Raw genomic sequence first — 25126 nt, 5'->3', positions numbered from 1 at the left:
ATCCCTGGTCAGGGAAATAAGATCCCATGAGTTGCATGGCACAACCGAAAAAAAAAAAACCAAAAACCCCAATCTACAACACCAAGAGTGAACTCTAAGGCAAACTACAGACTCTGGGTGACGATGCGTCGATGCAGGTTCATCAGTGGCATCATATGTCCCACTCTGAGGGTGGGGGCGGGGCGATGCTGTTAGTAGGGGAGGTTGTACATGGTGGGGGGAAGCGGACAGAGGTTATACAAGGCTCTGCTTCCCACTCAACTTTACTATGAACCTGAAACTGTTCCAAAAAAATTAAATCAACTTTAAAACTCTTAAACTACGCGTGGGGATGTCTACGTATACGCATTCCCTTCTCCTTCCTTTTTTTTTTTAACACAGTAAGCCATTCCTGTAACTTTCTGACTTCGAATCAGCTCTTCAGAGTATATAGAAACATCTGTAAAACCTCTCTGGAAAACAGAAGAGACTGGCACACCACTGTAAATCAACTTTACCTCAATTAAAAAAAAAATTTTTTTTTAATACAAAATCTCTTTGGGTAACAATTTTGAACATGTGCACTCCTCAACTCAGCCCCATCACCTAGTGGGGCTTTCTTTCTCACACCAGTTTTATGGCAGCAAAATGCAAGCATAAAACCATAAAGCACTTTTAATGGTGAGGGGTGGGAGGGAGAGACTCTCAAAATGTTGAGTAAAAATTAGATCATTTTTAAAAAGGGTGAAGGGAATCCTTATCCCGATTTCTATGCCCTTCACCCACACATCGAGAGACAGAAGCTGGCCCCTGAAAATACTGAGAACAATGAGACAATAGGGGTGGGGCACCTGGGCCGAATTAATGCCTATTCCATGACATCGCTCTTCCACCAAGAGCTCAGAAACACACAAAAAATTACCCAGAGCAAAAAAAAAGAAAAGGGTGGGTTTCGGTATTTTATCAGCAAAAATTTTTTGCTCAAACAAACTGCTTGAAGGAAGCTTAGGTGCAGGTGAAAATGCCTATCTTATTTCATACTAGTCCTCTCATTTACCATAACCCTGTCTATGAAATTCCTTGCACCTCAAACAGAATAACTACTGCCTAATTCTTGTTCTTATACCATACCTCCCAAAAATGTGCTGTCAGAGGATGCACACAGCTGGTGAGACATACACTGAGATGTGCGGACCTTACCTATCTACGCTGCTCTGTAGATTTGAGGATAGATGGCTATGGTTGTAAGAATTACCCCTGAGAAATCTTAACAGGTAAGCTTAGGGGCCAGTGAAAATGTCTATCTTATTTCATACTAGTCCCCTCATTTACCATAACCCTGTCTATGAAATTCCCTTCCTAACATGGAGCCAGTCACTCACGGGCACACAAACCCATACACCTGGATGTCTGAGTTCTACCCAAAGGCTCCACTGAAATTGACTTCCATGCGTCATACAAATGTACTCCCTCCAAAATCAGCATAAAACCGGATATCCGGGAGAGGGGCCCGATCGGGAGAAAAACAAATATAAATGCCAGGTCCAACCACTGAGACAGAGGTTGTAAAAATTAATGAGAATAATTGTTGTGAATTCTCGCTTTTGGGGAAAAAAAAAAAAACCCTCACGAGGGCCAAAAATCTTAATTATGTCTCTCTATTAGGGGTTCATTTCCTGGTCCCGACCAGAAAGCTCATACCTCATAAATACAGGCTCCATACACAATGATTTAAACAGGAGGAACATGCCTTTTAATGGCAAAGTAAGTTAATATTGAAGGGAGAGACACGCTTGCATACAAAGCCATTGTTGCCTAAGCAGGGAAATGAAATGCCCATGTGACCTTTGTTTTAACACCTAAATATTTCTAGGGATTGCCCTGGGAGCTGCTGACAACTGCGGCACAAACCTTACAAAAACCTGTTTCACAGAGTGAGTGTTGCTGGGGAAGATTCAAGTGTTTAAATATCTTTTTCAAGCTGTCAACCATCTGGGGAAATAACCCCCAAATCCAGCTTGGGATCACAGCTGGGCTCAGGAAATATGTCGTGTCATTAGGAACCCCATGGTATACAGGTGTGTGATGGCAGTGTAAGAAATGAAGCCTGCCACATACCTGCCTCCACCTGGTACCTGCATGCAAAGATCAGTCTGGAGGCACTAAGCCCTTTGGGCCAAAACTTGGTGGCTCGCATTTTTCCAACCAACTCGATGGACATGAATTTGAGTAAACTCCAGGGGCTAGTGAAGGACAGAGGAGCCTGGAGTACTGCGGTCCATGGGGTAGCAAAGAGTCGGACAGAACTTTGCCATTGAACAACCAAATTTTTCCAAATTGTCCTGGCAATTCAATCACATAGACTGCTTTTCTTTCCAAAGCATAATGCCAGGCAAACTGTCCTTGGACTGACAGAACAATCAGGGAATGAACCAATTAGACCACAAAGTAGTTGTAGTTGTGGTTCAACCACAGTAATAAGAGCTTATTTAAAAATCTCAGCTTTTCAGATTCTAAAATAGGATAGACAAAGAGTTTTCCAGAACCTGCGTTTTGGATGGAGTTGCCCTGTTACTGTTAACTGATCAGTTATGAAGTTGATCATGACTCATCGTTAACAACCTGTGCTGACTCTGTACCCAGGCTCTGCATGATTACATGTTCCATGGATTAGCTTATTTTAATCCCCACCACAATAATAACCAAAAAAAAAAAAAAAAAAATATATATATATATATATATATATATATATATTCTCTTCTTAGTCCCATTTTACGGATGGGGACAACTGAGTTAAATAATTTGCCCAAGTCAGATAGATTTTAACCCAAGCATCTACCGCCAGATTGTGACACTAACACTTACACAAGGATGAGGACCAGCCCAGGTGGCTTTTACCCACAAAGCCAAGAATCTCAACATCCTATCCAGGTGGGACAATAAAGTAACAAAACAGAGCCCACAAATCACAGTCAACCCAACTGCCCCGCTTATTTAAGTCACACATCATATATCCACGTGGGGAATGTCTGCAGGGGCCTGAATGCAACTGGAAAAATACACTGCTTTAGACTTCCTCCTGACAAAGAAAATAGGTGTTTTTGGTACTTGATAACTAAAAAGTGGGGAAAACCTCATGCAGGAGAAAGTGTTTTGAAAGTCATCTCCTTGAGTACTTGAAATCCTTCTTACGGATGCCAGGCTGGCTTAAAAACAAAACAAAACAAAACCCTGTATGTACAGCTCAGCCTGGCTTCTTGGCTCAACCAATGAAGAAAATCAGTAATTCCTGTGTGATCCTCAACTACACCTCTATTCATCACTCAGCTGATCACGGTCCTTATTTCATGACATTAGTCAAAGTGTGATGCTGTATACCTGAAACTCATACAGTACGTGTGTCAATTATATCCCAATAAAACTGGAAGGAAAAAACAAGCAAAAAAAAAAAAAAACATATATATTCAAATGCATCTTCGGGAACTCATGTTTTGGGACCCATGAGCATTTAGATACACAATCTCCTAGACTGTGTTCAAAACTTACACATACACACCCCATTGGACAGGCACTCCACACACATAGATGAGCAAATATATGCATTGAAGAAGACCTTTAAAAAAAATAAAATCTAAGGGGTGTTGAGTGTGTTCACAAGTAACTACAGTGATAGTTTCATGGACATACACATATGTCAAACAGCTAACTGAATACTTCAAATAGTGTGGTTTATCATGTGACAGTTATGCCTCAACAAAGCTATAAACAGAAAGACTGTGTGGTCCCCCAAATCTACCCACTCCTGAGAACCCCTTAGATCTTTACTATTAATATATAAAGCTTGGGGATTTCCCCCAAAGGATCTGAACACTCATGTGTTTCTTTACCAGGCCACTTTCATATGCCTATCACTTCCTGTCCCCTCTCTCTGGATGAACCTGGGTTTTCCTGGCAGGAAAAAAAAAAGATTCTACATAGTTTTGGACCATGTGTCAAGACTAGGAAGCTCTAAGCACACACACACACACACACACACACACATATGGGGAACTGAGCTTTCTGGTTGCTATTTTTTCCATTTTTTCCCCCTGTAGCCATGACCACAAAGTTAAACATAGGTTTACAGCAGCCATAGAGGAAACAGGTTTCTAACAGCCAGACTCAAATTAGCCTGAAACAGTATAGCACCTTTCAGGGCACTTGACCCTACCATTTTTTTTTTTTTTTCTGTTATTGGTTAAAGTGGGTAGAAATTTTTAAAAAATAATAACATAAAAAGTCCTTCTTTTCCTTTAAAAAGTAATCACATTTAGGGGGTAAGAGGGAGTGCGTTTTCTGCTGAAAGGAAGCTTGCCCAAGGCTTGGGATCCCAAACAGGCCGTGTGGCCTGCAAGGGACCATCCATCACAGCTTGGCTTGGTCACTGACAATCTGAATTTGGAGATTACCCACAGCATTTCGTAACTGCCCTGGCTTCGTTGGGGGTGGAGATTAGCCGACACACAGTCTGCATGAAATGACCTTCAAGGGGAGACTGGAGGCTTTAGGGTGCTAAGCCCATCTCTCACTCTAACCCGGCCTCTCCAGCCTGGCCCCACAGCCTCTGCAGGCTCTCCCAACCCCACTTTTCTCTTGCAGATGGAGGAGGGATGGGAGCTGTAGAGGGGGAGGGCACCCTAGCTCCCTGTCCACCTCTGTAAGTCATCCACAGCACCCGCCCTCACTGATCTCATGTGGACCGCCCCCACCACTTTCCCCTCCCACAGCCCCTAACCCCAAATCACTTCACAATATTCCTAAGAGTCTACCACCCCGGAGGAGAGCAGCGATGCCTCCCCAGCCCCTATATCTTGCCTTTCCCGCTTCCAGATCTTTCCATATAGAGGTTTAGGAATCATTCAGTCCTGCCCTCCCCACGCCAATAATATCCACGCCAATAAAATGAATCCATGGGCACTTGGGTTTCTAAAGAACAGACATGAACAAGTCAAGATGAGCCCTTTCTCCAGAGCAAGAAAATATCTACCCCCTGACCTGCAGTTAGGGAGGCATCTTATTCTAGTATCACTGTCAAGCTTTGAAGGACGAAACTGGGGCCTGAATTTCAAACAGCGTTGGGGTCTGATGGTGACACAACCCATCTGCGACATCGCACCTCTACACAACACTGCAGCCACCAAAAACAATGAGCTGGCCTTGTGCGTCTCCCCTCACCAGGCTGTGTCTTGGCAGGATCTTATTTAAGTCCCCAGAGCTTCGATTCAGGCAGCTAGTCACACAAGTTGATCAGTTTTTGCTTTTGTTTTAGCAATGCCAGTCTTGCTTGAGTATGTACTTTGGGGTCAGTCATTAACGAAACAAGTAAGAAAGCATCTGGGAAGGTCCAAGCTCAAGGTTTCCAGCAACTCAGCCACCTCCCCTGATGGGAGCTGAAATGCATCCAAAAGGCAAGAGTAGAGGAGGAAAGGACACCGACCCCCTCCCCGCCTCCAACAGAAAAGATGGCCCCAGGCAGGGTGGCACCAGGTTCCCCACCCAAGGGCACCAAGCCTGTCAATGAGGGGACCTTTCTTTTCACTGATCTTTCCACCACTGCAGGCGGATGACTTCTTGTTGCATTTGAGGATAAGTATTGAAACCAGGTGGTCAGCTATGGTTTGACAATTTCCATCTAGTGTGTGGGAGTATGGCTTTCATGCCAAGCCTGTGAATACAGTACAAACAGCTGCAATCCTTAGGCTGCAGCTCTGTTCCTGCCTCAGCCCCCTGGACAGAAGTTGGTGCCTGCTGTAGGGTGGAATAAAGGTGCCCAGAAGGCTTAAGGTTTTAGCAGAAGCCCCCTGCAGATTCATGCAAACAAGCAGGTGACCCCAGGCCTGCTGGTTCCTGGGTCCTGGGCTTACCTTGTGGTTCTGGTAGGAAGTCACCGCAATAAACGCTGTCTCAGGAAAGACGTGGGTACAGAACGCGGTGTTTTTTGAGCCGAATCCATTATTTTCGTCCGCTTTCACGATGTGTAATCTTGGCTGGTATTTGTGCATGGAATTTAGAATAATCTAAAAATAATAAAGAAAATGAGATGGTAAGAAAAATCAAACCCCCTTTGTTTCCATAAAACCCCAATCTCCACCCCAAAGTTACGTTCCTTATACAGACGCTCAAAAAAAGTTCTGATTTTTTTCACTCCTGTTTTTGAAAAGAAGCCAGTGATTTCATTAAAAAGAAACATTTCAAAAAATGACAATTTCCATCTGAAAAAGCCACAGTAATATTCCAGGAATCTACCGAAAGCACACAGGGTAGTAAATCAGAATTCTTAATAAAGTTTGCTTAATAAATTAACTCTCTGCATAGGGCACTTCCCGCCCCCTCCATGCGAGTGAAGCAAGTTTGGGGAATTAGTGCCCCCAAGGAAGTCCGGGCAGTAATTTTGGAATGAAAGGAGAGCAGAAACAAACAAATAAACATACATACAAATAACAACCCCTTCTCCACCCCCCCCCCCAAAATTTCAAAGAGTTGCAGGAGAAGAGAGCAAGCATTTCCAGAACTGGAGGAAAAATCACGGGCTTGGGCCTTTGTTTGGATAATGTGCAAAGGGGAGTCAATGAAGGAGAGACGAAAGTGGTGGGGGAGGGTGTGAGATGGGGGGAGAAAGAGCCCCGCCTAACACTGAACAGGGGCCTGGGTTTCTCCAATTTTACAGCATTTCAGGATCCACCACTGGAATTATCTCCAGACTTGGCCCCAAGCAGAACCGGGGCATCCTACTTCGTGGGTAATATTTTTCTCCTTCCTTTCCACCTTTTCCATGTTTGGGGAGGGGGTCTCAGGGACCAGTGCGGTCTCCCTCTTGTCACTGTACTACGATTACAACCACCACAGTAAAGACCAAGAGGGGTCTGCAGGCACCACTCTCTCTCTCTGGAGCAGGACCAACCAGAGAAGACGAGCATCCTCACTAATAAAACCGAATGTGTTGTCTGGTTGACGCCTTGCAGTTTGCAGCTGCCGGGAGGCTGGTAATGCTGTTTGTCAAAACGTTCTAGAGCTATACCCACCGAATGTGCTAACCGCCGCTCTTCCTGAGCTGAAAAATATGGCCTGGTTTTTCCCCAGGATCGCGACACTGAGCGGCAGAGGGAGTCTCAGTGTCTTTGATTATTTGCATGGATGACCCTGGGGCAGGGGGCTTGGGCCAACCCTTGAGACCGGCCTAGAGGAGGGGGAGGGGAGCGCGGCCCGACCCGGTCGGGGGAGGGGCGCAAAAAGCTCGGGACCCCGCGGCTCCCCGACCCCCGGGCCGCGAGGCTCTAATCTCCGGCCGCCGCGGCCCGGCCGCCTCCCCGGCCGATAGCGACGCCGGCCCGGGCGGCGTGGCGACAGAGAGACGCAGCGGGGCCCCGCGGGCCGCCGCAGCCCCCGGCCGGCGCGGCCATCGTCCCGGCTTAGCCAAATTGCTTTGACGGCCGGGGACAGTGTGGAGACATCAGCGCGAGGGCGATCTAATGGCCCTTAATTTCATTAGGGCGGTTTTGGATTCCGAGTCCGGAGTTTAGGATGGGAATGCGTGACAGCTGGGGAGTCCCGAGCCGCTCCTCCGCGAGCTCGGAAAGCCCTGCAACTCGCACGGGCGCCCCGGGCTCGGGCGCGGAGCTGTGCGCGCGCCTTCCCTAGGGGTCTACCCCAGCGCGACCCCAAAGGCACACCCAGGTCCGCAGAGGGAAAGCTAAGGAGATCAAGGATTCACGGAGACTCCCACCAAGGGCTCCTAGCCTCCAGAAGGATGCGGTCCCGGGAAGATGCAGGCAGGTCCTTCACAAAATGGTCCCCTCTCTCTCTGTCGCTTAACCTAAAGCTTCGCTTCCGCATACTTTCCTAAACCTAACAGCCCACGCGCCAGCACCCACGCAAGCTGGAGAGTACACCTGGCTTGGATGCACTAGCTGGACCCTGCCGGCAAAATACCCGGTTTAAACGCAAAGGAAGCCCCAGTATTTTGCCCAGAAAATACCCGCTCTGCCCCTTTGCGATCCCTTCCTACAGCATAGATAGGGAATGAACCTTCTTCCTTCTCTCTGCTCTGCCCTAGTGGCCAGTCCAGCCTCACACCAACCACGTGTAGAGCGCAACTGAAGGCCGTCAGTGAAGAACCTGTGGTCCCCTTCCACCACTGGACACTGTGGGCTCAGGGCATCAGCCCTAAGGCCTCAGGAACCTGGTTTTTCATTTGAACCTTCACAAACCCTCCTTCTTCCTGACCAAATGCATCTGCACATAGGCCCCTCATGTCCCCAAACGGGGGATCATGTGTTTGTTGATCTTCTCTTTAAACAGACAGAGTGGCAGGACCTGGATCGCTTCTGGAATTAGACAGACCTAGCCTCACATCCTCCTTCCCAAATACAAGGTGTGTGTCCTCGGGCAGGCCATCTCCCCTCCCATAAGCTCCCAGTTATAAATGCTGTATTTCCATCCTCCTCTCTAAGCTGCTCTGAGGGTCAAATGCCCTGAGATGGACTAGCCCACTTGTTTGGTGGAATCAGCAAACTAAAGTTTCTGAACTCTGAATTCAGACACTGTGTTCTGTCCTGGTAATCATGTCCAATGAAGAGATTTAGGGACGTTTCCCCCCAAATCCATGTGCTGTTGGTTTTTCTTTGGGGGAAGAGAAAATGATATCCTTTAGAGAATCTGCTAGGAGCTACACATTCTCTTGGAAGGCAGGAGACTCTACCTGCAATATCTTGCAGTTTCAGAGGGTTCCCCTGGCCCCTGTCTCTTAGGGTCAATCCAGATTCCAGGTGTAAGAGCCTGATCTGGGCTTGCCCATTCTGGGCGTGGTGGGAGGAGAGGGGAAAGCTGGAAACTGGAACAAACAGATAAACAGATAAACAGAGTGTCAAGCTCAAAGGGGCTTGGGTACCAGAGTTTGCCTCTGGGTGGGTGGGTGGGTGGGGGATGGTCTCCCAATCTGTAAAAGAGGAAGCAGAGAGCCTAGGGTCTCCCTTTCATCTAGAACATCCTGATAAGAGGATTTGGAAGGAGGTAGGTAAGGCATCTGCTTCCCTGGTGGCTCAGTGGTAAAGAATCCACCAGCCAATTCAGGAGATGTTGGTTCCATTCCTGGGCTGGGAATATCTCCTGGAGAAGGAAATGGCAATCCACTCCAGTATCCTTGCCTGAGAAATCCCATAGATAGAGGAGCCTGGCAGGCTACAGTCCGTGGGCTCGCAAAGGGCTGAACACAACTTAGCGTCTGAACAACAACAACAAAAGGTAAGGCATAAGGCTCCCACTATGGTCCAGCCTTTGTGATCTGTGCTGAGTACACACTGAGCTACAGGGCCCATGTTTTCTGTAGGAATGCAACCAGTCCCTAATCACAGATTGGGCTGAACGAACAGGAATTCCAGGCAGGGAATGAACAGCTTTAGTCACCCCACAACCCCCGTCCCTCAGCAAAAGCAGGTGGGCTAGATGCTGGCATCAGAGATGCAGGGTGCGCCCCAGGCCAGGAGAACCGAGGGACTTGATCACCAGCCAGCCAGGAAAGACACACTCCAGAGTGTGGATAACAGAGTGTGGATAACAGTGTGGATAATGGATAACAGGAAGGACTGCCAGGGGCAGATGTCTGAGCAGGAGAGGAGTGGAGAAAGCCAGGAAGAATGAGAAGGTGTGAGAAATAAGAGAAAAGGAAAGAGATGGAAAAGAGGCAAGGAAAGGGAAGAGAAAGAAGGCCAGGTCAAAAAGGTAGAGGGAGAAAGAGGCCAAGGAGGTTGAAATGGAGCAAAGAAAGAAGCATGGGTGGGCACAAGGAGCCAGGAAAAGAAAGTTCTGGAAAAGAGGGAAGGTGAGAAAGAGAGGTGTGGACCTGCTGATACAAGAAAGGGCCGCGGGAGGTACTCACATGCCCAAATGGGTCCAAGTGGTTGTTGGTGAGCTTGAGTTTCTGGAAGGAGACGAGCTGCCGCATCCAATGAGCCCCCGTGGCTGGCGAGTCCGGGTGCACGTAGAGGCGGCCCGGCATGGCGGGTTCCGCTTTGCCCGTCACAGACCTAGACCAAGGAGAGGCGCCACCCGCCTAGACTTAGCGCACCGCGGTGCCGGCTGCTTCACGAGCCGGGCGACGGCTGCTGAATACGAGACAGATCTGGAAATGGCCTGACCCTCCGGTCTTGCTCGGGCACTTACAATGCCAGATGCCCAGAAAGCCTAGAGCCGGTATCCAAGGGAGCGTTCCCCCCCTCCCCACACTCGACGAACTGACTGGCTCCTTCGCCTTCCACCTAATTCCTTCCCCAGCACCAAGGGCTCCATCTCGAAGCATCTCTCTGCCCACGAACAACTGGCGCATTCTGGAAAGCTTGGATGTGCACAAAAGTCTCGGGAAAAAAAAATCCTTGCGGGCTTTCCAAAGGGGCTTCGTCTTCAAGCCTCCGCACTGTTGGCAGCTGGGGGAGCAAAGTACCCAAAGAATGAACCCCTCCTCTCCTGCCTGTTTAACTCAAATACTCCTAATGGATTTTGCAATTTCATAAAACAGGCATGTTCAAAGCAGGTAACTCATAAAAAAATAACTGTTAATGGTTTATGCCCCCTAGAAATAGCTCCAACGCTTGGGAACAATACCCTGTGTAAAGATCCACAAACCCTCCAGTCCAGCAACAGACATCTGCACTTTACTTCCTCTGAGCCTCAGTTTTCCCATCTATAAAATGGGAGCTATTGGCTGCTCTTTCTTTTTCTCAGGGCAGGAGGATGCAGAGCCATGGGCAGCAAAAACCTCTAGCACACAGTAAGAGCTCAAAACAATGTTTATTGGTTCGGAGGGGAGAGGGAAGTTGGGTTTGCACGGTCCACCCCACCCTCCCCACCCTCCCCACCCCGCTACTGTGTTGCCTACCATTTATTATCTGCGAACTTGTATCTGTGGTCGTCCGCGGGAACGATGTCCATGAGAAGAATGTACTTCGTTTTGGGATTCAGGCCGGTCACCTTCACTTTGTAACTGGGAAACATCCGCCTAGAAGGGGTGGAGGCGGAGAGACAGAGACAGGGAATTAATGCAAATATTCTGAAGATCGTATGCACAAATTTTAATGAAAAGAATCGACGTATCTTTTAAGAAACGGAGGAGACACAGTGGCCCCTGCTCCGCACTTGCGAAGATCCAGCCCAGGTTTCCCTCCACGTTATGGGGAAGAGAAAGATCCGGAGCTGAGCAAGCAGGCTGGGACTACACCTATCTACGGGAGAAACCAGGAGGAGAGAGCTTCTAGAGACCGGTTTCAAACTAGGCCAGAAAGGGACCCCGCATTTCGATTCTTGCTAAATGCTCCTTTCAGAACCAGACACCTACTCTCTTATTCGGGGGCAGGAAAATGCTTATTAGATTTAAGGGTGAAAAAAAGTGGCCTGCTTCGCCCAGCCAGGTGCTTTGGCCCTTCTGGGCAGAACTGCACGTCACGTGAGCACCCAAGTGGGTGCGCCCTGGGACAGCCCGCGCGTGGGTGCCCACACAAGGTGCGTCCTGGCCCCAGTCCTCTGCCCCCAGGGTATGGCTCAGAGCGTGACCTCTGACACGAATCTCGGCCAGGAATTCATTCATAAATGCTTCACCGCTTCTCCAAGGCGCTGGCACTCTAACGTGCAGAGTCTAAACGTTTTGCCCCTCCGCGAAGAAATTTGGTTTTGGAAGAAGCTGATCTCTGCGCGAGATCGGGTGCTTGGAAGGAGGTTCTGCAGCCCCGAATGCGCCGAGCCCGCTCCCTCTCCGCGTCCAGGCGCACTCCTGGGTCTCCATCCCGCCTCCAATGGAGGCCACCCCGAAAGCCTTCTTCCCAAGGCCGATCGGGATGCAAGAAGCAGTGGCTGGAACCTGGCTCGCCAAGGGATGGCGGGAATGGGTGAGGGAGCCCTCTCCCTCGGGCCTTGGAGCCTCGCCTCGCGGTGTTTATCTGCCCGAGAGAGCGCGCCTGGAGGCGGAGGCGCAGAAGGCTTCGCAGGCCTTTTATAGTTAAATCCGTCGGCTCTGGCTGGGGAGGGGGAAAGGAGGCCCCGGCCGCTCTTTCCTTCCTCGGCGGCGGAATGGGAAGAGGACTTGAGTTCTTTGGTATAAACAGAACGTGCCTCCTAGTTCACTGGGGCCGAGCAGGGGAGCAGACGTTGTTTAATTTCAAATAATAATAAATGTCACTGTTGTCAGTTTATTGCGGGGGGCTTGGGCTGGAGAAGCGGTGGGCGTTTGGAGAGGCGGCTCCATCCGCCCCTTTCACACACTCGGTGGCCTGGGCCTACCGGCTTCTCGGCTTCACACGCGTGCTCCGCGCAGGCCGGGGGCTTTCTGCCCCTTAAGGACGAGGTGGGCCAGTCCAGCATTGCTAGGGCCGTGGCGGGGTACTCCCCGAGCCGGGGCGCACGCCCGCGCACACCCACTCGCTGGGACACCGAGCACACGACTCTCCTACCCCCTCCCCCAGAAGTCTCGCATTTCTAGCTAAAACTCTGCGAGCTTTTAAAAGGAACTCTGGGGGTAAGTGTCTTGACGAAACTGCCGTGTTTATCGGTGTCTGTATATAGAGCCCGGCCGAGCCCCGGTTCAGTTTCAAAGGCTTCGCCTCTTTTCTATAAACAATGAAAGAGGTAGCGAACACACTCAACGATTCTGAGGTTTGGCGATCGGGTGCGACCCTGGAACCGCTCCAAGGTCAGGGAGAATGGGAAGGAGGGTCTGGGCGAGGAATCAAGCTTGAGATCCCATGAAACCCAAAGCCCCCCTCTCATCTTTGTGTGTCTGGGCACCTTTATGTTCTTCCGTGGGCTCTCTCCCATCTCATCTCTCTCTCTCATTACTGATCCATCCAGAGAGCATGGCCTCCCAAGCTCTGGGTCTTCTTATTTAGGAGGTGGAAGAAATGCCCAGTTTCAAGAATCAAATCTTTTAGGTACCTTATTTCCCTTACACTGACGGCGATCCCTGGAGGAATTCTCCATGCCTCTTTAACCACAATAGAGTCAAACAAAATATATTCATATTCCATCTCTCTGTCCCTTCTCTCTTTGTTTATTCTTTCCTTTTTCTGATCTCCCACACCTTTCTTCATCTCGACCACAAGGTCCCTGCGCCTCCTCCACATAGGAGACCATCTCACCTGCCAGCCTTGGTTATGATCATTTCTGTGCCCACTTCGTGGAATTTCAGCCACAGTTCCCTTTCATGGAGAAACACCTTGATCCCTTCCATCCCCTATAGGAGGAGAGAAAAGTCACACAGAGAAGGCCTGGAGACAATGAGCCTTTCCTCCCCACACACCCTGAAAACTTAAAGAGTTTTCTCCTCCTTCCCCTTCAAGCCAGTGGGCTCACAGGCTGAACCACTGCCCCCAGCACTGTCTGAGCTCTGGAGCAGCCCCTGCCCAGGAATTTGTGTGTGTGTGCTCTGTCCAGGAAGGTCTTAACCCCATGGTGCAGATCCGTCTCATTCTAATGCCACCAACATAAGGCTAGAGAAAAAAACCCCCAACCATCAGGGCCTTCCAGAATGTGCATGGGGAGGATGGAGCTGAAGGGGAAAAAAAAAAAAAAAGAACCAATCACATTTTAGCCAAGAGGCAGCTAAAAGAAAAAGAAAAAGCCTCAATCTCGAAAAAAAACTCACTCAGGATATTTCAGTGTAGGTACCCAGATGTCCACACAAAAACACACAGATGTGCGAACACTGTACATGTGTGTGTTTAATCTCCCCATGGTGGTGCATATATAGACATAGGTGAAATTTAAAATTTTTAAATTTTTATATATTATAATAGGTTGCCACAGTCCCAAACAAAACTTAATTATCAAATCTCAAATATCTCTATGAATATGCCTCCTAGGCCCTCCTCCCATCCGGCTTCATTCACTTCAAGCTGTTTTGATTATGGGCACAGCGATTTAACATTCCTGACATCAACTACAAGTTTTACAAAACTGATGCATATATATACACATATATATGTCTTCATTTTGCAATAACTTGGAAACGTCTAATAGGTAGATTTGTTTTTTCCTGGAAGAAAACCTCTGAAGTTTCTGAAAATGCGTGCCCACTGCCGCGCTACAAATATAGGGGCATATTTCTGAGATGGGAAGGGCAGAGGAGAGAGGCGTTGGAAAAGCGAGGAACGCCATCGAAATCCCAAAGACGGGTTTCAGCTACGTGCAAGTATCTCTCCAGGTCAAGACAACCACTTCCAGCCCTCTGACACCCCATTTAAAAACCATCAAGGTCTACAGAGGACGCCTTGAGCGCCCAGGGCGCCCGGGTGAAGGGCGCAGAGCGAGAGGCGAGGCTTCACGCTCAGCTGGGGCCCAGCTTTCAGCCAGGCGAGCCCGCGGCTCCCCGCGCCCTCCCCGCCCAGCCCTGCGCGCTCCCCGCCGCCGGCCCGGGCCGCGCCAGTTCTCCAGGCCCCGGACGCCAGACAAACGATGCGGCGCGCGGGGCTGGGGCGGCGACGCGGAGGAGGCGGGCGGAGGCGAAGGCTACGGCAGATCTGAAGAGGGGTCAAGCCATCGCTCATGCCGGCCTGAAGCGGCCGCTGACCCGGCCCTTAATGAGGCGTTCAGACCGAGTTTACACCTCGTGCAGCAGGAAAGGAAGAATCTGGACCCTTGTTCGCTGGCTCCAAGATAGCCGGATCTTTGACTTCCCTAACCATTGCCACGGATTCAAAAATCCTATGGCCATAAAGATAGTCGTCACAATACAGCGCGTAGAAATACACTGGCATTTGGGGAGGCATGACAGAGAAGGGTGGAATTGAATGGGGATAAAAATAAAAGGGTAATTATGGGCATTGCCCCCCCCCCTTCCTCCGCCGCCTCAGCCTCTGAAAAGAGGGGCTTTTGCTTCTGAAAAGGGTGCCGAGGCCCTTCTTACCTGCTGGGTGAAAGCCGCCTGCGGGGACGACGGGGACTTGCTGGGGGCCCCTAGCGCGCTCTCGGGTTTGGAGTCACAGGGTAGATCCTTGGCGTCTGGTTCCAGGGGTGTGTGAGCCAGGCCAAAGCCCTCGTCTGCGTCGGCCATGGTGATCCCTGGGCCCTGCGACCGCTCGGGGTCCTGCTCTGAGGATGGGAAGGCCAGCGACAGACAGATGAGAGGGGGGCGCAGAGAGAGAAAAAGAGAAGGTTGGAAGCACAGTTCTGGTGACAGGAGGGGGCAGTTACTAGGCTGGCACTCGCGGTTTCCAGCTCCCAGCACCTCCTTCCCCCGCTGAAGGAGGCTGCAGAAGGTCCCGTTATTCTTAGCATTACTATTACTTTATGACCACGCACATCCTCTTGCGAAAGCCCCGCGTCACAGCGGGAGGAGGCGAGGCCCGCATCTCCGCTGCGCAGGCTCCCCCGCGATAAGCGAGCTGCCCGTCAAATTTGTCTGGACTTCTGGAAGAGCCAATAAAGATAAGGCCTGGGTATTTTTGGAAGCCATTGGGTACGAACCCAAAACAAAACAAAACACAAACCTACTGCCCTTCTGAGAATTTTTTCTCTTCGTCAAATTACAGGAGGCCAGCAGAGCCCTGTTGCTGAAAACTGGCAACAGAAGTATTCCCTGCAGTAGCCAAAATGCCTGAAATAACCCGCCTCTTGCAAAAAATCAAAAACACAGGAGAGGAAAGACCCACAGAAGAGGCCAGGTCCTGAAAATTCACGTTCATCAGTTCCCGGCCTTAAACTTATAAGTCCTTTAACATTAAGAGTCCTCCCTTTTCCCCCAGTCATAAGCAACATGAAAAATAAAAAAGGAGTCAAACAGAAAGGTCGAGAAAGCGGTCGTGCTGCGGTTCGGAAGGAGGCGCGCCCGGGTGCCCGAAGCCAGCGGGGGCCGCCGGCCTCCGGAGCGCGTTCCCCTCGTTTTTCTCGGCTCTCCAGCCCCAGCCGGGCGTTTTGTCGAGCGGCCTGGCCGAGGGGAGCTTCTCTGAGCTTCAGCCGGGCCTGGTTCGCTGGAACTGCAGGCCGAAGCTTGGGGCTGGCGACGCCAAATTGGTTCCCGGCTAAGTCCTGAGTTTCCGGCGTTGAACCCGCCACTGAGATCCGACGCGAGGCGCGGAATTGCCCAGGTTTTACAGGCATGTGAGGTCGGAACACGCAAAATAGCAGCTGCAGAACGGTTCAAGCCCTGAGGAGCCTGCCCCATGCTCTGATCGTCTTCCAATCCCTTCTACGTTCCCAAGTAGGGATTTCCTCCCTCAAAACCCGGGAACGCTGGGAAGGAGGCGCAAGAAATGCCGCCCCCAATTTGAGCAGCTGCTCCAGAGAAAGGCTGGATCCCACTCCCTCGATCTGCCGTGGCCGGAGACCCAGAAATGGTGCGGAGGAGATCGTCTTCTAAGCGCGATTCCCAAGCCGCCTCCTTCACCACGCCCTTGAGGTTCGCGGGAGGCGGTGATGGGAGCCCCGAAGCCTGCTCACAACAAAAGAAAGCGGTGCTGGCGTCCCCACGTGCGCTCCCCTGCACCCGCCGGCCGCGGGGACAATCCCACCCCGAGCCCCGGCCGAGGTCCCGGAGAGCTGGGGGGCTGGTGGGCCCGAACGAGATGCGGTTTGACAGAAGCAGGCCGCGCGTCCTGCAAACCTCCACGCCTCTCCCCCAGCCTCGGATCCGCGGGCCAGGCAGCTCCGGGCCGCGGAAAATCGCTGGCGAGCCAGGCCCTGCAAAATCCCCGGACCAGGCTCTAGAGCCGCCTTGCGTGCCTGCCCGAGCCGCCTCGGCAGGCGGGCTCCCTCCCCAGCCTCCCGGGCCATCGGCGGAACGGTTACCTCGCTCGGTGAAGCCGGTGCATTCACCGCATTCCTTCTGACTCCTAGCAGGGAAGCCGGCGGCGAGGCGGGGGCGCGGGCATGGTGGCTCCGGGGTCTACGGGGAGACTGCTTCCCCGGACCGGCGGCAACCGCTGCCTACAAAGGGAGCACCCACCGCGGGAGCCTCGCCGTAGCGACTGACCACGATCCAACACACACCTCCTGCGCCGTGCGCTCGCTCTCCCTACAGGCTTCCCAGTTGTCAGGCGCCAGCAGGACTCTCAAGAACGCCAAAACAGCAGCCTCTCGGAGCACCCCCAATAGTATAACCTCAGTGCCCGGTTCTCCTTTGCACCCCCAGGGAGGGAAAGCTGGGAGACAAGACGGAGCCTGGGAATGGCTGAAGTCCTTGCTGAGCGCCGCTTTCAGGGTTAAAGTTCCGGAATCCGAGGTAAGAGTCTCTCTCTCTCTCTCCCCCTCTCCCTCTCTCAGAAATACAAGCCGACTCAGCTGAGCTCAGTGACGTTGGGCTGCCTTGATGCTTACAGAGTACTGAAATTGCCTATCCAACTAGCTCCCACTGCACGCTGCCTGCCTCTGTCTGTCTCTCTCTTCCTCCCTCCCTCTCTTCCTCCCCCCTCCCTCTCCCATCCCACTCCCTCCCCCAACCACCTTTTCCATTAGATTTCCCGAACACTCAAATCACAACACGAGTCTCAAACCCAGACCTCGAGAGCACCCCCTCCTCTCCACCCCCTTCCCAACCTCCATCCATCTCGGCTTCTCTGAGCACGGCTCGGTGGCTGCGAAAAATCCTGCACAAATCATCGCAAACCCGCTCGCCTTCTGCCCGGGAAAATAATCTCGGTGTCGCGGGCGGTGCGGAGAACGGGAGTCTGAACGCACCAGGCGTGCACACACCCGCCGAGAGCCTCCTCTGCAGCCTGGCCCGCGTTCTCTCTCTGCCGCTGACCTCAAGACGGGAGAGCTGCCTGACCTCGCCTGGCCCAGCCTGCCGCCGCTAGCCGCCCTGACATCTCCCCCCTCCCCACTCATCACCCCGACTCTCAGCGACTCCGGGGTGAAGGCAGGGTGAAGGTGCATTGGGATGGGGGCCGAGATCAAAGATGCCCAGAAATTACCCTGGGCTCCCATCCGCCCCCACCCCCCACCCCCAGAGCCACCAGACCTCCCTGGCTGGAGGTGTACACAGGCAAGTGCCCAGTTTTATTAAAATAATCAAACAGTCACTGGGGGCTGGCTGGGGTTTTCATCTCCACTCGGCTCCTCTCTCTGCCCTCCCCTTGTCTGAAATGTATTATTTGGAGGGTCGAGTTGAAGAGGTCAATAGAAGCGTAAACAGTCAGTAGGTCTTAGCCTGAGCAGACCCAGCTTGGAAAATCAAGAATTAGTGCTTGGAACAAATGTCAGGGTTCCCGTTTTTATTTCTTCTCTGTATCTCCATCACCCTGATCTTTACTCAGGCTGCGTCTAGAGATTCAGGCCTGCAGGCCAAGGTCTGGAGAGAAGGGTGGAGGGAGGGGAACCACCCTGGAGATCCGAGGCCACCTCAGAAGACCACAGAAGTGTGATCTTCTGTGGCTCCTGGGAACTACAATCCTAGGGCAGGCCTGACGCATCGCTGCAGAATTCCAGAGTGGAGGACTGTCCAACCCTAAAATCGGGGCAACCAGCAAGCAAACCAGCCCCAGCAGTCTCTCGAGTTCTCACTTCACCTTCCAGGGTTGCTTTCAAACAGCCTTCCCCGAGACAGTTTATTTATTTGTGAAAACACCCTCACCCTTCCAAAATGTCAGCTCAGAGGACTTTGGGCTTGCTCAGGGGGCGACCCTCGGCCAAAGATGGAAAACAAACATGGTTTTAGGAAAAGCCGGCATCTAAGCATCTCTGGCAGAAACGAAGGGGAAATCCAGAAAGAGCTCTCCAATCCCTTTAAATTCTTAGAGATTTGTGGATAAAAGAAATTCCCATAAATAATCTGCAGGCCCCTCCCGAGAGGGACAATCTGTACTCTCCCCGAGTAATTGCCTGGCCAGATTTGCTTAGTTTGTGAAGTGCAGATCCTGCGGGCCACCGAGCAAAATTGGGATTTTGAAATCTCAAGAGAGAATCTATGCGTGCCAGGTGACACTGGAAGGCAAAATGAGTGCATTCTTATCTAGATAGCGAAAAACCGGGAGGCTGGGAGAGGAGGCATTCGGCGGGGTCAAGCTGGGCGGTAAACCCAGGGGAAGGTAGGCAGGCCAGTGCTAAGGCAATCCTATACCCCCCACCCCCAAAGGAAAACTCACCTCTAAAAATCCTGCCTCTTCTTTCCAGCGCAGAAGCGGGGAGTGACGCCTCGCTGGGAAGGGTGTGTTCAGGTGGAGAGTTTGGAAAGGAACCCCCGCCAAGAGAGACCCCTTTTAGGCCAAGCCTTCTTCCAGCGTCTGTCAAGGGTAGTAAGGTACCTCCCAGCTCGAAGCTGGTTTGTGGTCCTCGACAAATTAAATATTACTGTTTATTACCAGGCATACCCCAATAAAATAAAGAGGCGACCAGGCGATACGGACTATCTCACCAGCCGCTGCACCTATAGGACGTGGAGACGTCACGAGTCACGCAACCGGCCCGCGCGCTGTCACGCTCGATTGGGGGGCAGCGGCGGGATGTTGATTTCTCGAATCCTCGACTTCCCCTACGACTCCCGCCAGGGGTCTGCGCAACCACAAGTCCCAGACGCCTGGGCCAGGGGAAAAATAAAGAAATAAACAAATCCAACTCTCTGGGGAAATGGGGGTGGCGGACATCATCCCCAAATAGAACCAAGATCGATTTTCTTAGGGAGGGAGGAGGGGAGCTTTGGGCGAAGGGAGGTGAGAATCCCACCTCAGCCCAAAGATTAGAAAGAAATCGAGTTGGGGGGGAGGGGGGTCAGGAATCGAGGTCTCCTGAAGGAGGTTAAGAGAATCTTTTTTTTTTTTTCTTCTAATTTTCTCAGGAAGAGCTTTCAGCATTGGCGTTTGAGGCGCCTCTATAGCTGGTTAAGTTTGGGACGCGATAACTTGGTGCCCTCTTGCAGACGTGCATAGAAGCAATTACTGGGTTATCGCGGAGAGGAAAAGAGACAGAGACGTTAGGACGAAGAGTCGTCCCCAGTGTTTCTGGCTGAGAAAAAGCCGCATTCTGCAAACCTCCTTTAGCTGGGTCTGGGGATGCAGCTAGTCCCAGCGTAGCCCGGCGGGGGCGGGGTACGATTGGGTGGTGGAGGAGGGGGGTGGAGAAGGGTGATTTCTGTAGAGAAAAATTGCAGTGCCGGATCCTGTAGAAGGACGAGGCGTTCTATTTTGTTTTGTAATAACGATCATCATTATTATTGGTCTCATCAGTGGGCATAACTTCTAAGCAGCCCCATGGTGGATGCGCATAAGCCTTTGCGCGCAGCTGGTTCAGGGGCGAAACGTACCCCCATAGACGTCCCCGGCGGCGCCGAGAGGAGAGGTAGGCCTACCCGACTCGGAGCGATCGAGCGTCCGACCTTCCGGAAAGGGTAAGTTCCCCGCCGAGGGGCTCCGAGGGGGCCCGAACTTCGGAATCTGGGCTCTCCCCCCGGCTTCGGGATTCGAGACTGGGTTTCCGCGCGCGGCCAGCCCCCAGGGCTTTTCGAAGCATGGCCTGGCTCCAGGCCTCGTCCATCTGGGGCTGGAGCGGCAGCAAAATGTGCAGGAAGGCAGTCGACCGAGCAGCCTCAGGAGCTAAGGTCAGGCCCGCGGAGAAAGCGACCAGCGGTTTCCAGCGCCGGACGCGGGCGCCCCGGCCAGTCTGGCCGCAGACTCTGCTGCTTCCAGCAAACAGAACCTGCGTGCCTTTTCTCCGTCAGGCCGCAAAAACTTTCCCGAGCATCGCTTTCATTTCCCAAATTATTAAGTTATCTTTTACCCAATGCAAGGCCCTTTGGGTGCAGCCTTTGCGCCCGCGGATGCCCAAGAGCGCAACCCGAAATTCTTCGCCCAAAACCTGGAGACGGGTTCCCTTCTGACTCTGACCTCTGGGCCGAGGTGAGCCGGAAACGGAGGCCTGGGCCCCAGAGGGGAAAGCGAAACTCCGAGCTGAGCGAGCTCTTTTCCGTTTAGTTCCTTTCTCTCGCATCCCCAGCGCGGGCCCCGCAATCACCCGGACCAACTCACAAAAGACTCCGCAGGCTCACCTTCCGAACCCGCTGTCCCAGAGGGGCCTGAGGCCGCACCACGGATAGAATAAACCGAAGACCTCAACTAGAGTTGAGAAGCTCCATTCTCTCCCCAATCACTGGACAGTTAACTGGAAAGAGAGACTTGGAGATACAACCTTCCTCCCTTCTTTCTGAGGACTGAGGCTTTTCCCGAACCGCCCCCAGCTCGGTTTTCTCCCGAAATGTGTTTTCCTCGTTTTGCAAAATTCCTGCCCAGATTTTAATATTGCCATGCCTAGGAGAACAGAGCTTCCCAGTTTAAAAATCGAAAACAATAAAACCAGGGCGTCCGCTGTGAATCTTTTTCCTTCACTCTTGCCTTCTACTTTTAAGAAAGCCGCATCCCGAACCACCGTATTTCTTCCCTCCCCGAAGAGAACTCGCTTAAGAATTCACTGCGTTTCGGTTTCTCCCCCGACGTGTCCCCGCCTGACTCGGATCTCTATGGAAGGCAGAAAGTAGGCAGAAGTGCGGATAGGGCTGGGAAAATTAGTAAGAATTGTAACAACAGTGGAAATGATGGCAAAAGTTAACTTTGACCAACTCGTTTTGAAAAAAAAAAAGGGGGTCAGACTGAGGGTGGGAAAATCTCTCCTTTCTCAGGGGGTCACTTTGCCTGCTGCCTACTTAAATCTGGCTCTATTATGTTTTTTCCAGGACTTTAGTGTAGTCCTTCCCAATGTCTTCTTTGGTTCTCGGTGTCCTGCTTTTTGACCGGAAGTATTCGGGAACACTAACGGTTATTATTATTTCAGAATATCCAGTATTCTCCAATATTTCCACCAAGAATTAGCACCGCTACTTACTTTACTAATTAGGCATGTTGATGTCCTTTCTTGTGCTTTGGAACTATCCGTCCCCACCCCTCAAATTTGGGGAATGAGACCCCTCCCCAAGACCACTACCATCCCCTTCAGGTTAATGAAATAAGAAATGGCTGTAGGAACATCGTTCTAGAGACTCAGCGGAGCTATCGGTGCTGGAGATTCCCAAGCTCCGAAGGATCGGAGAAAGCAGTATTACACTTAGGATGCAAAGGAGCCCCAGATCTTGCCCCCTCTGGTTTGACAAGTCCACAGTGGAAGAGAAGGGTGAGTCTTGAACTGAGAAAGCCTGGAACAACCCCCCTCCCCAGCCCCATTCCATAGGCTGCTCTGAGCCTGAAAACTTCAACTGTATCTGCAGCCCAGAACGTGCAGAAAGGCCTCTGCATTTAGCCACCAGGTCTGTAGTCAGAATGTCCCCACAGCCCCCAGAAGTGGTGGCGGGGGAACAGACTATGTTCCAGGGCTCCGGCTCTGTGAAGATAGAGATTCGGGGTAATACCTCCAGGTCTGGGAGGCAGGCAGTGGGGTAGGGGGGCTGTCTGGATAGCCCCCTCCCTCGACTGGAGGGTGCAATGGAAACTTGGGAGCTTGCTGCTCTCCGGGGCTCTGGAAAGACAAATTTTCTTTGGCAAAAGGAACGGTGTCGCGCTGTCGACGCGGCAGACTATTTTTCTTGTTTCCTCACAAGGAGGGAGGGGGCAGGAAAGAAAGCAAGAAAGAAAGGGAAATTAAATCCACACGTGTTAAGCTTGCTCAAAGGGCCAAATTCAAAACCAGAGACAAAACTCTGGAGTCCTCCAGTGCTGGCAGCCCGAGGGGCCTCTTTCCAGGCAGCCCCGGCCTCCTGGAGCCCAGTGTCCCCACCAGAGAGAATTCGATCCTATGTTTCATAAAGCATTTTATTTAAGGGGGAAGGGACATGGTTTCTCTCTGTCTACTTGCGTAGAGGCAGAACATGTAGCAGAAAAAAGAGAGATGGCCTGTTGTAAGAATAATTAACTCCTTTAAGAAAGCCCAGCTTGCCATCTCCCAGTCAACCCAGTGATTCAGGTCATCGACGCCCTATGGCCAAAGTGAGGCAGGCCAATGATATGGGAGATCCCTAAATTATTATCAAGCCTTGGGCTTACTTGTTTTAAGAGAAACTTAAAGGCTGTTTTATGTACTGGGAATAGCCAAGTTCATTTGCGGACCTTAAGCCTCCTCTTCTCTTTCGGGGAGAAACTTCCGGAAAACGAGCTGTGCAGGGGTAGAAGGGGGTGGAGGATGGAGAAGGCCACCCCGCCTGGAGCTGCGAGTGAAAACTCTAGTAATGACCTTGAGGAGGTGAAGGGAGGCGGCGGAGGGCAGGGCGGGGGGGGGGGGGGGGGCGTTGAGGATGACGAGGGCGGCCAAACCCCAAACTGGAAGGATCCGTCACCAAAACGATTGCTTGGTCGAGACCTCTAATTTTTCTTCCCTTTCAGCTCGGGCCGCTGCGGGTATCCTCTGGCCTCCTGGTGCTGGGTTTCTGGCTTCTGGGGGCAGCCCAGACAGAAGGGTCCGGAAGTAGGGACCCTGAACATCTCACTCCCCCGTCACAGCCACAATCACATCCGGAAAACACTGGGGTGAAACCGACGGAGGCCGGCCGTGGGGTGCGACTGACAGGTTCTTAGTGGAAAAGTTCCCGGCAATTGTTTCCGCAAGGGCCCTGGGTTTCCTGGTCGCCATGGCAACGCCGGAGTTCCCCCCTCGTGCGCTCTCGACCACCGGGCGCCCGGAGGACAATCGCCGCGCACTATGGCCGCGCGCTCTGAGGCCTGCAAGGCGCTTCCGCCCTTTGGTCTGGGCTTTCCGGAGGCTCTTCTGTTGATTCAACACGGCAGGGATTGAAAAACTCCTCTCCTTTTTTAAACGTGGGAGAAAATCTAGGATTTCCTAGAATCTCTGCAGGGTCGGTTGTAGGGGGGGCTCTCCAGCAAAAGCTCCCACTTTTGAATTGAGAGCAATGACTTCCGAGACGCGCGCCCACGCATCGAGTTGGATGCATCCATCCAAGCCCGCATCCAGAACATCTTCGCGGGGGAGGGGGGCTGGGCTTTGAGGAATCGAGGGTCTCTTAACATTCACTGGTCATCCCCATCAGCACCCGAGGTTCCCCACGTTCTTTCCAGGTAACCCTTTCTCCTGCCTGGAATAAGGTCTCCTAAGAAGGAGAGACGTGGGGAAGCATTAATGTTTGCAAGATCTTAAGAAAAAATAATAAACTATACTCCTTTTTAAAGGAGAAAAATATTCTATTGTGGATGTACTATAAAGAGCATTAAATAATATTTGGAGGTTGCAGTCAGTGCTTTCTCAAAACTGCTGGCAAGGGAAATGCCTCTCCTTGGTGGGGCGGTGGATGGACAATAACAGGGCAGCTTTTCTGTTCTCCTTTCTGAGGCAGCAAGCTCTCAGAAAGAACTGAGGTGCTGACCAGCTTGGATAGCCGGGCTTGGCAGGATGGAGGGAGCCAGAAAAGGGTTGGCCTCTGGAGGAGGTCAGTTCCTGCTCTGGGTCCCTCTTGCCCTCCCTTGTTTCACTCTCTGCTGTGAATCTCATTCATCTCCTAGCTGTTCAGGAAAGCCAAAACTTCTCTCCATTTCCAGAGGGGCAGAGATTGTCCCCCAAAGCTCTTGGCTGGCCTTGCAGGGTCCCTACCCACTTTTACCCCATCTGAGTCTGGAATACAGCCTGCAAGAGTTCCCTTAGCACACCTGAAACCCCATCTTCTTTCCTCCCCAGCATTTTCCATTCATATTTTCAGAAGAGTCCTGCTCCCGTCCACATAGTCACCAGGAGAAAAGCTCAAATAGCCATTCAAGTCATTAGTACCAGAGGTGCCATCAGAGCTAACGTTCATGGCAGGCCAGGGGCTCTTGTAACATGGTCTCACTAGTTCAGCGCCTTCTAAATAGCTCCATGAGACGGTGGCTCCTGGCCAGTGGCACTCCTGTGGAGACCTGAACCCAGGCACTCAGACTCCAGAAGCCAGGAGCTCCTCTTTCACGAGACAAGCCAGGGAAAGGGAGGGAACAGGAAAGGTCTCTTGGATGGTGGGAGGTGGGGTGCAAAGAGCACTTTGTAAGCATCTAACAAGCAGTCAGGCAGTTGCTCCCTGACTTGTGGGAGAAAGGCTTGGATCTCTTTCTGTGTCACTGTCTCCCCTCCCCCACTCTCAGGGAGGAGGCAGAGGGACTCAGAAGAGAGCTTTTGGGCACACAGCCCCAGATCCCCAAGCATTTCGCAGGATGAGGGGAGCTGGGAGAGGAAGATGGGA

The 25126-nt window shown here is 51.8% G+C and overlaps 1 protein-coding gene and 1 long non-coding RNA gene across 9 annotated transcripts in view; one reads left to right on the top strand and one right to left on the bottom strand.

Annotated features, from left to right (window-relative positions):
- Positions 1-25126, bottom strand: part of TBX5 (T-box transcription factor 5) — an 82134-nt gene that overhangs the window by 32726 nt on the left and 24282 nt on the right. Inside the window, exons 1-6 of one of the 4 annotated variants that reach the window (XM_069558641.1) lie at positions 19077-19930; positions 14903-15087; positions 13137-13231; positions 10889-11008; positions 9893-10040; positions 5883-6035 (exon numbers count right to left, since the gene is read on the bottom strand). In XM_069558641.1, the coding sequence (XP_069414742.1) occupies positions 5883-6035; positions 9893-10040; positions 10889-11008; positions 13137-13231; positions 14903-15049 (663 nt within the window). In that variant the 5' untranslated portion in view covers positions 15050-15087; positions 19077-19930. Of the gene's footprint in view, positions 1-5882; positions 6036-9892; positions 10041-10888; positions 11009-13136; positions 13232-14902; positions 15088-16782; positions 17368-17529; positions 17545-19076; positions 19931-25126 lie in introns of those variants that run through there. The other 3 variants (XM_069558639.1, XM_069558640.1, XM_069558642.1) reach the window with 3 other exon arrangements.
- On the top strand, positions 19586-24099 carry LOC138422955 (uncharacterized). Of its 5 annotated transcripts, none has more exons than XR_011250081.1 (4): positions 19586-19640; positions 20154-20314; positions 21913-22086; positions 23289-24099. It is a non-coding gene; the product is annotated as an uncharacterized lncRNA (long non-coding RNA). The 5 variants fall into 5 exon arrangements; XR_011250080.1 differs by lacking the exon at positions 19586-19640 and adding an exon at positions 19801-20015; XR_011250079.1 differs by lacking the exon at positions 19586-19640 and having other exon boundaries at positions 20054-20314.

This window comes from Ovis canadensis, chromosome 17, assembly GCF_042477335.2.
Source record: "Ovis canadensis isolate MfBH-ARS-UI-01 breed Bighorn chromosome 17, ARS-UI_OviCan_v2, whole genome shotgun sequence".
Taxonomy (NCBI): domain Eukaryota; kingdom Metazoa; phylum Chordata; class Mammalia; order Artiodactyla; family Bovidae; genus Ovis; species Ovis canadensis.
The sequence above is the reverse complement of the archived record's forward strand: the minus strand, read 5'-3'. Positions and strand labels throughout refer to the sequence as shown.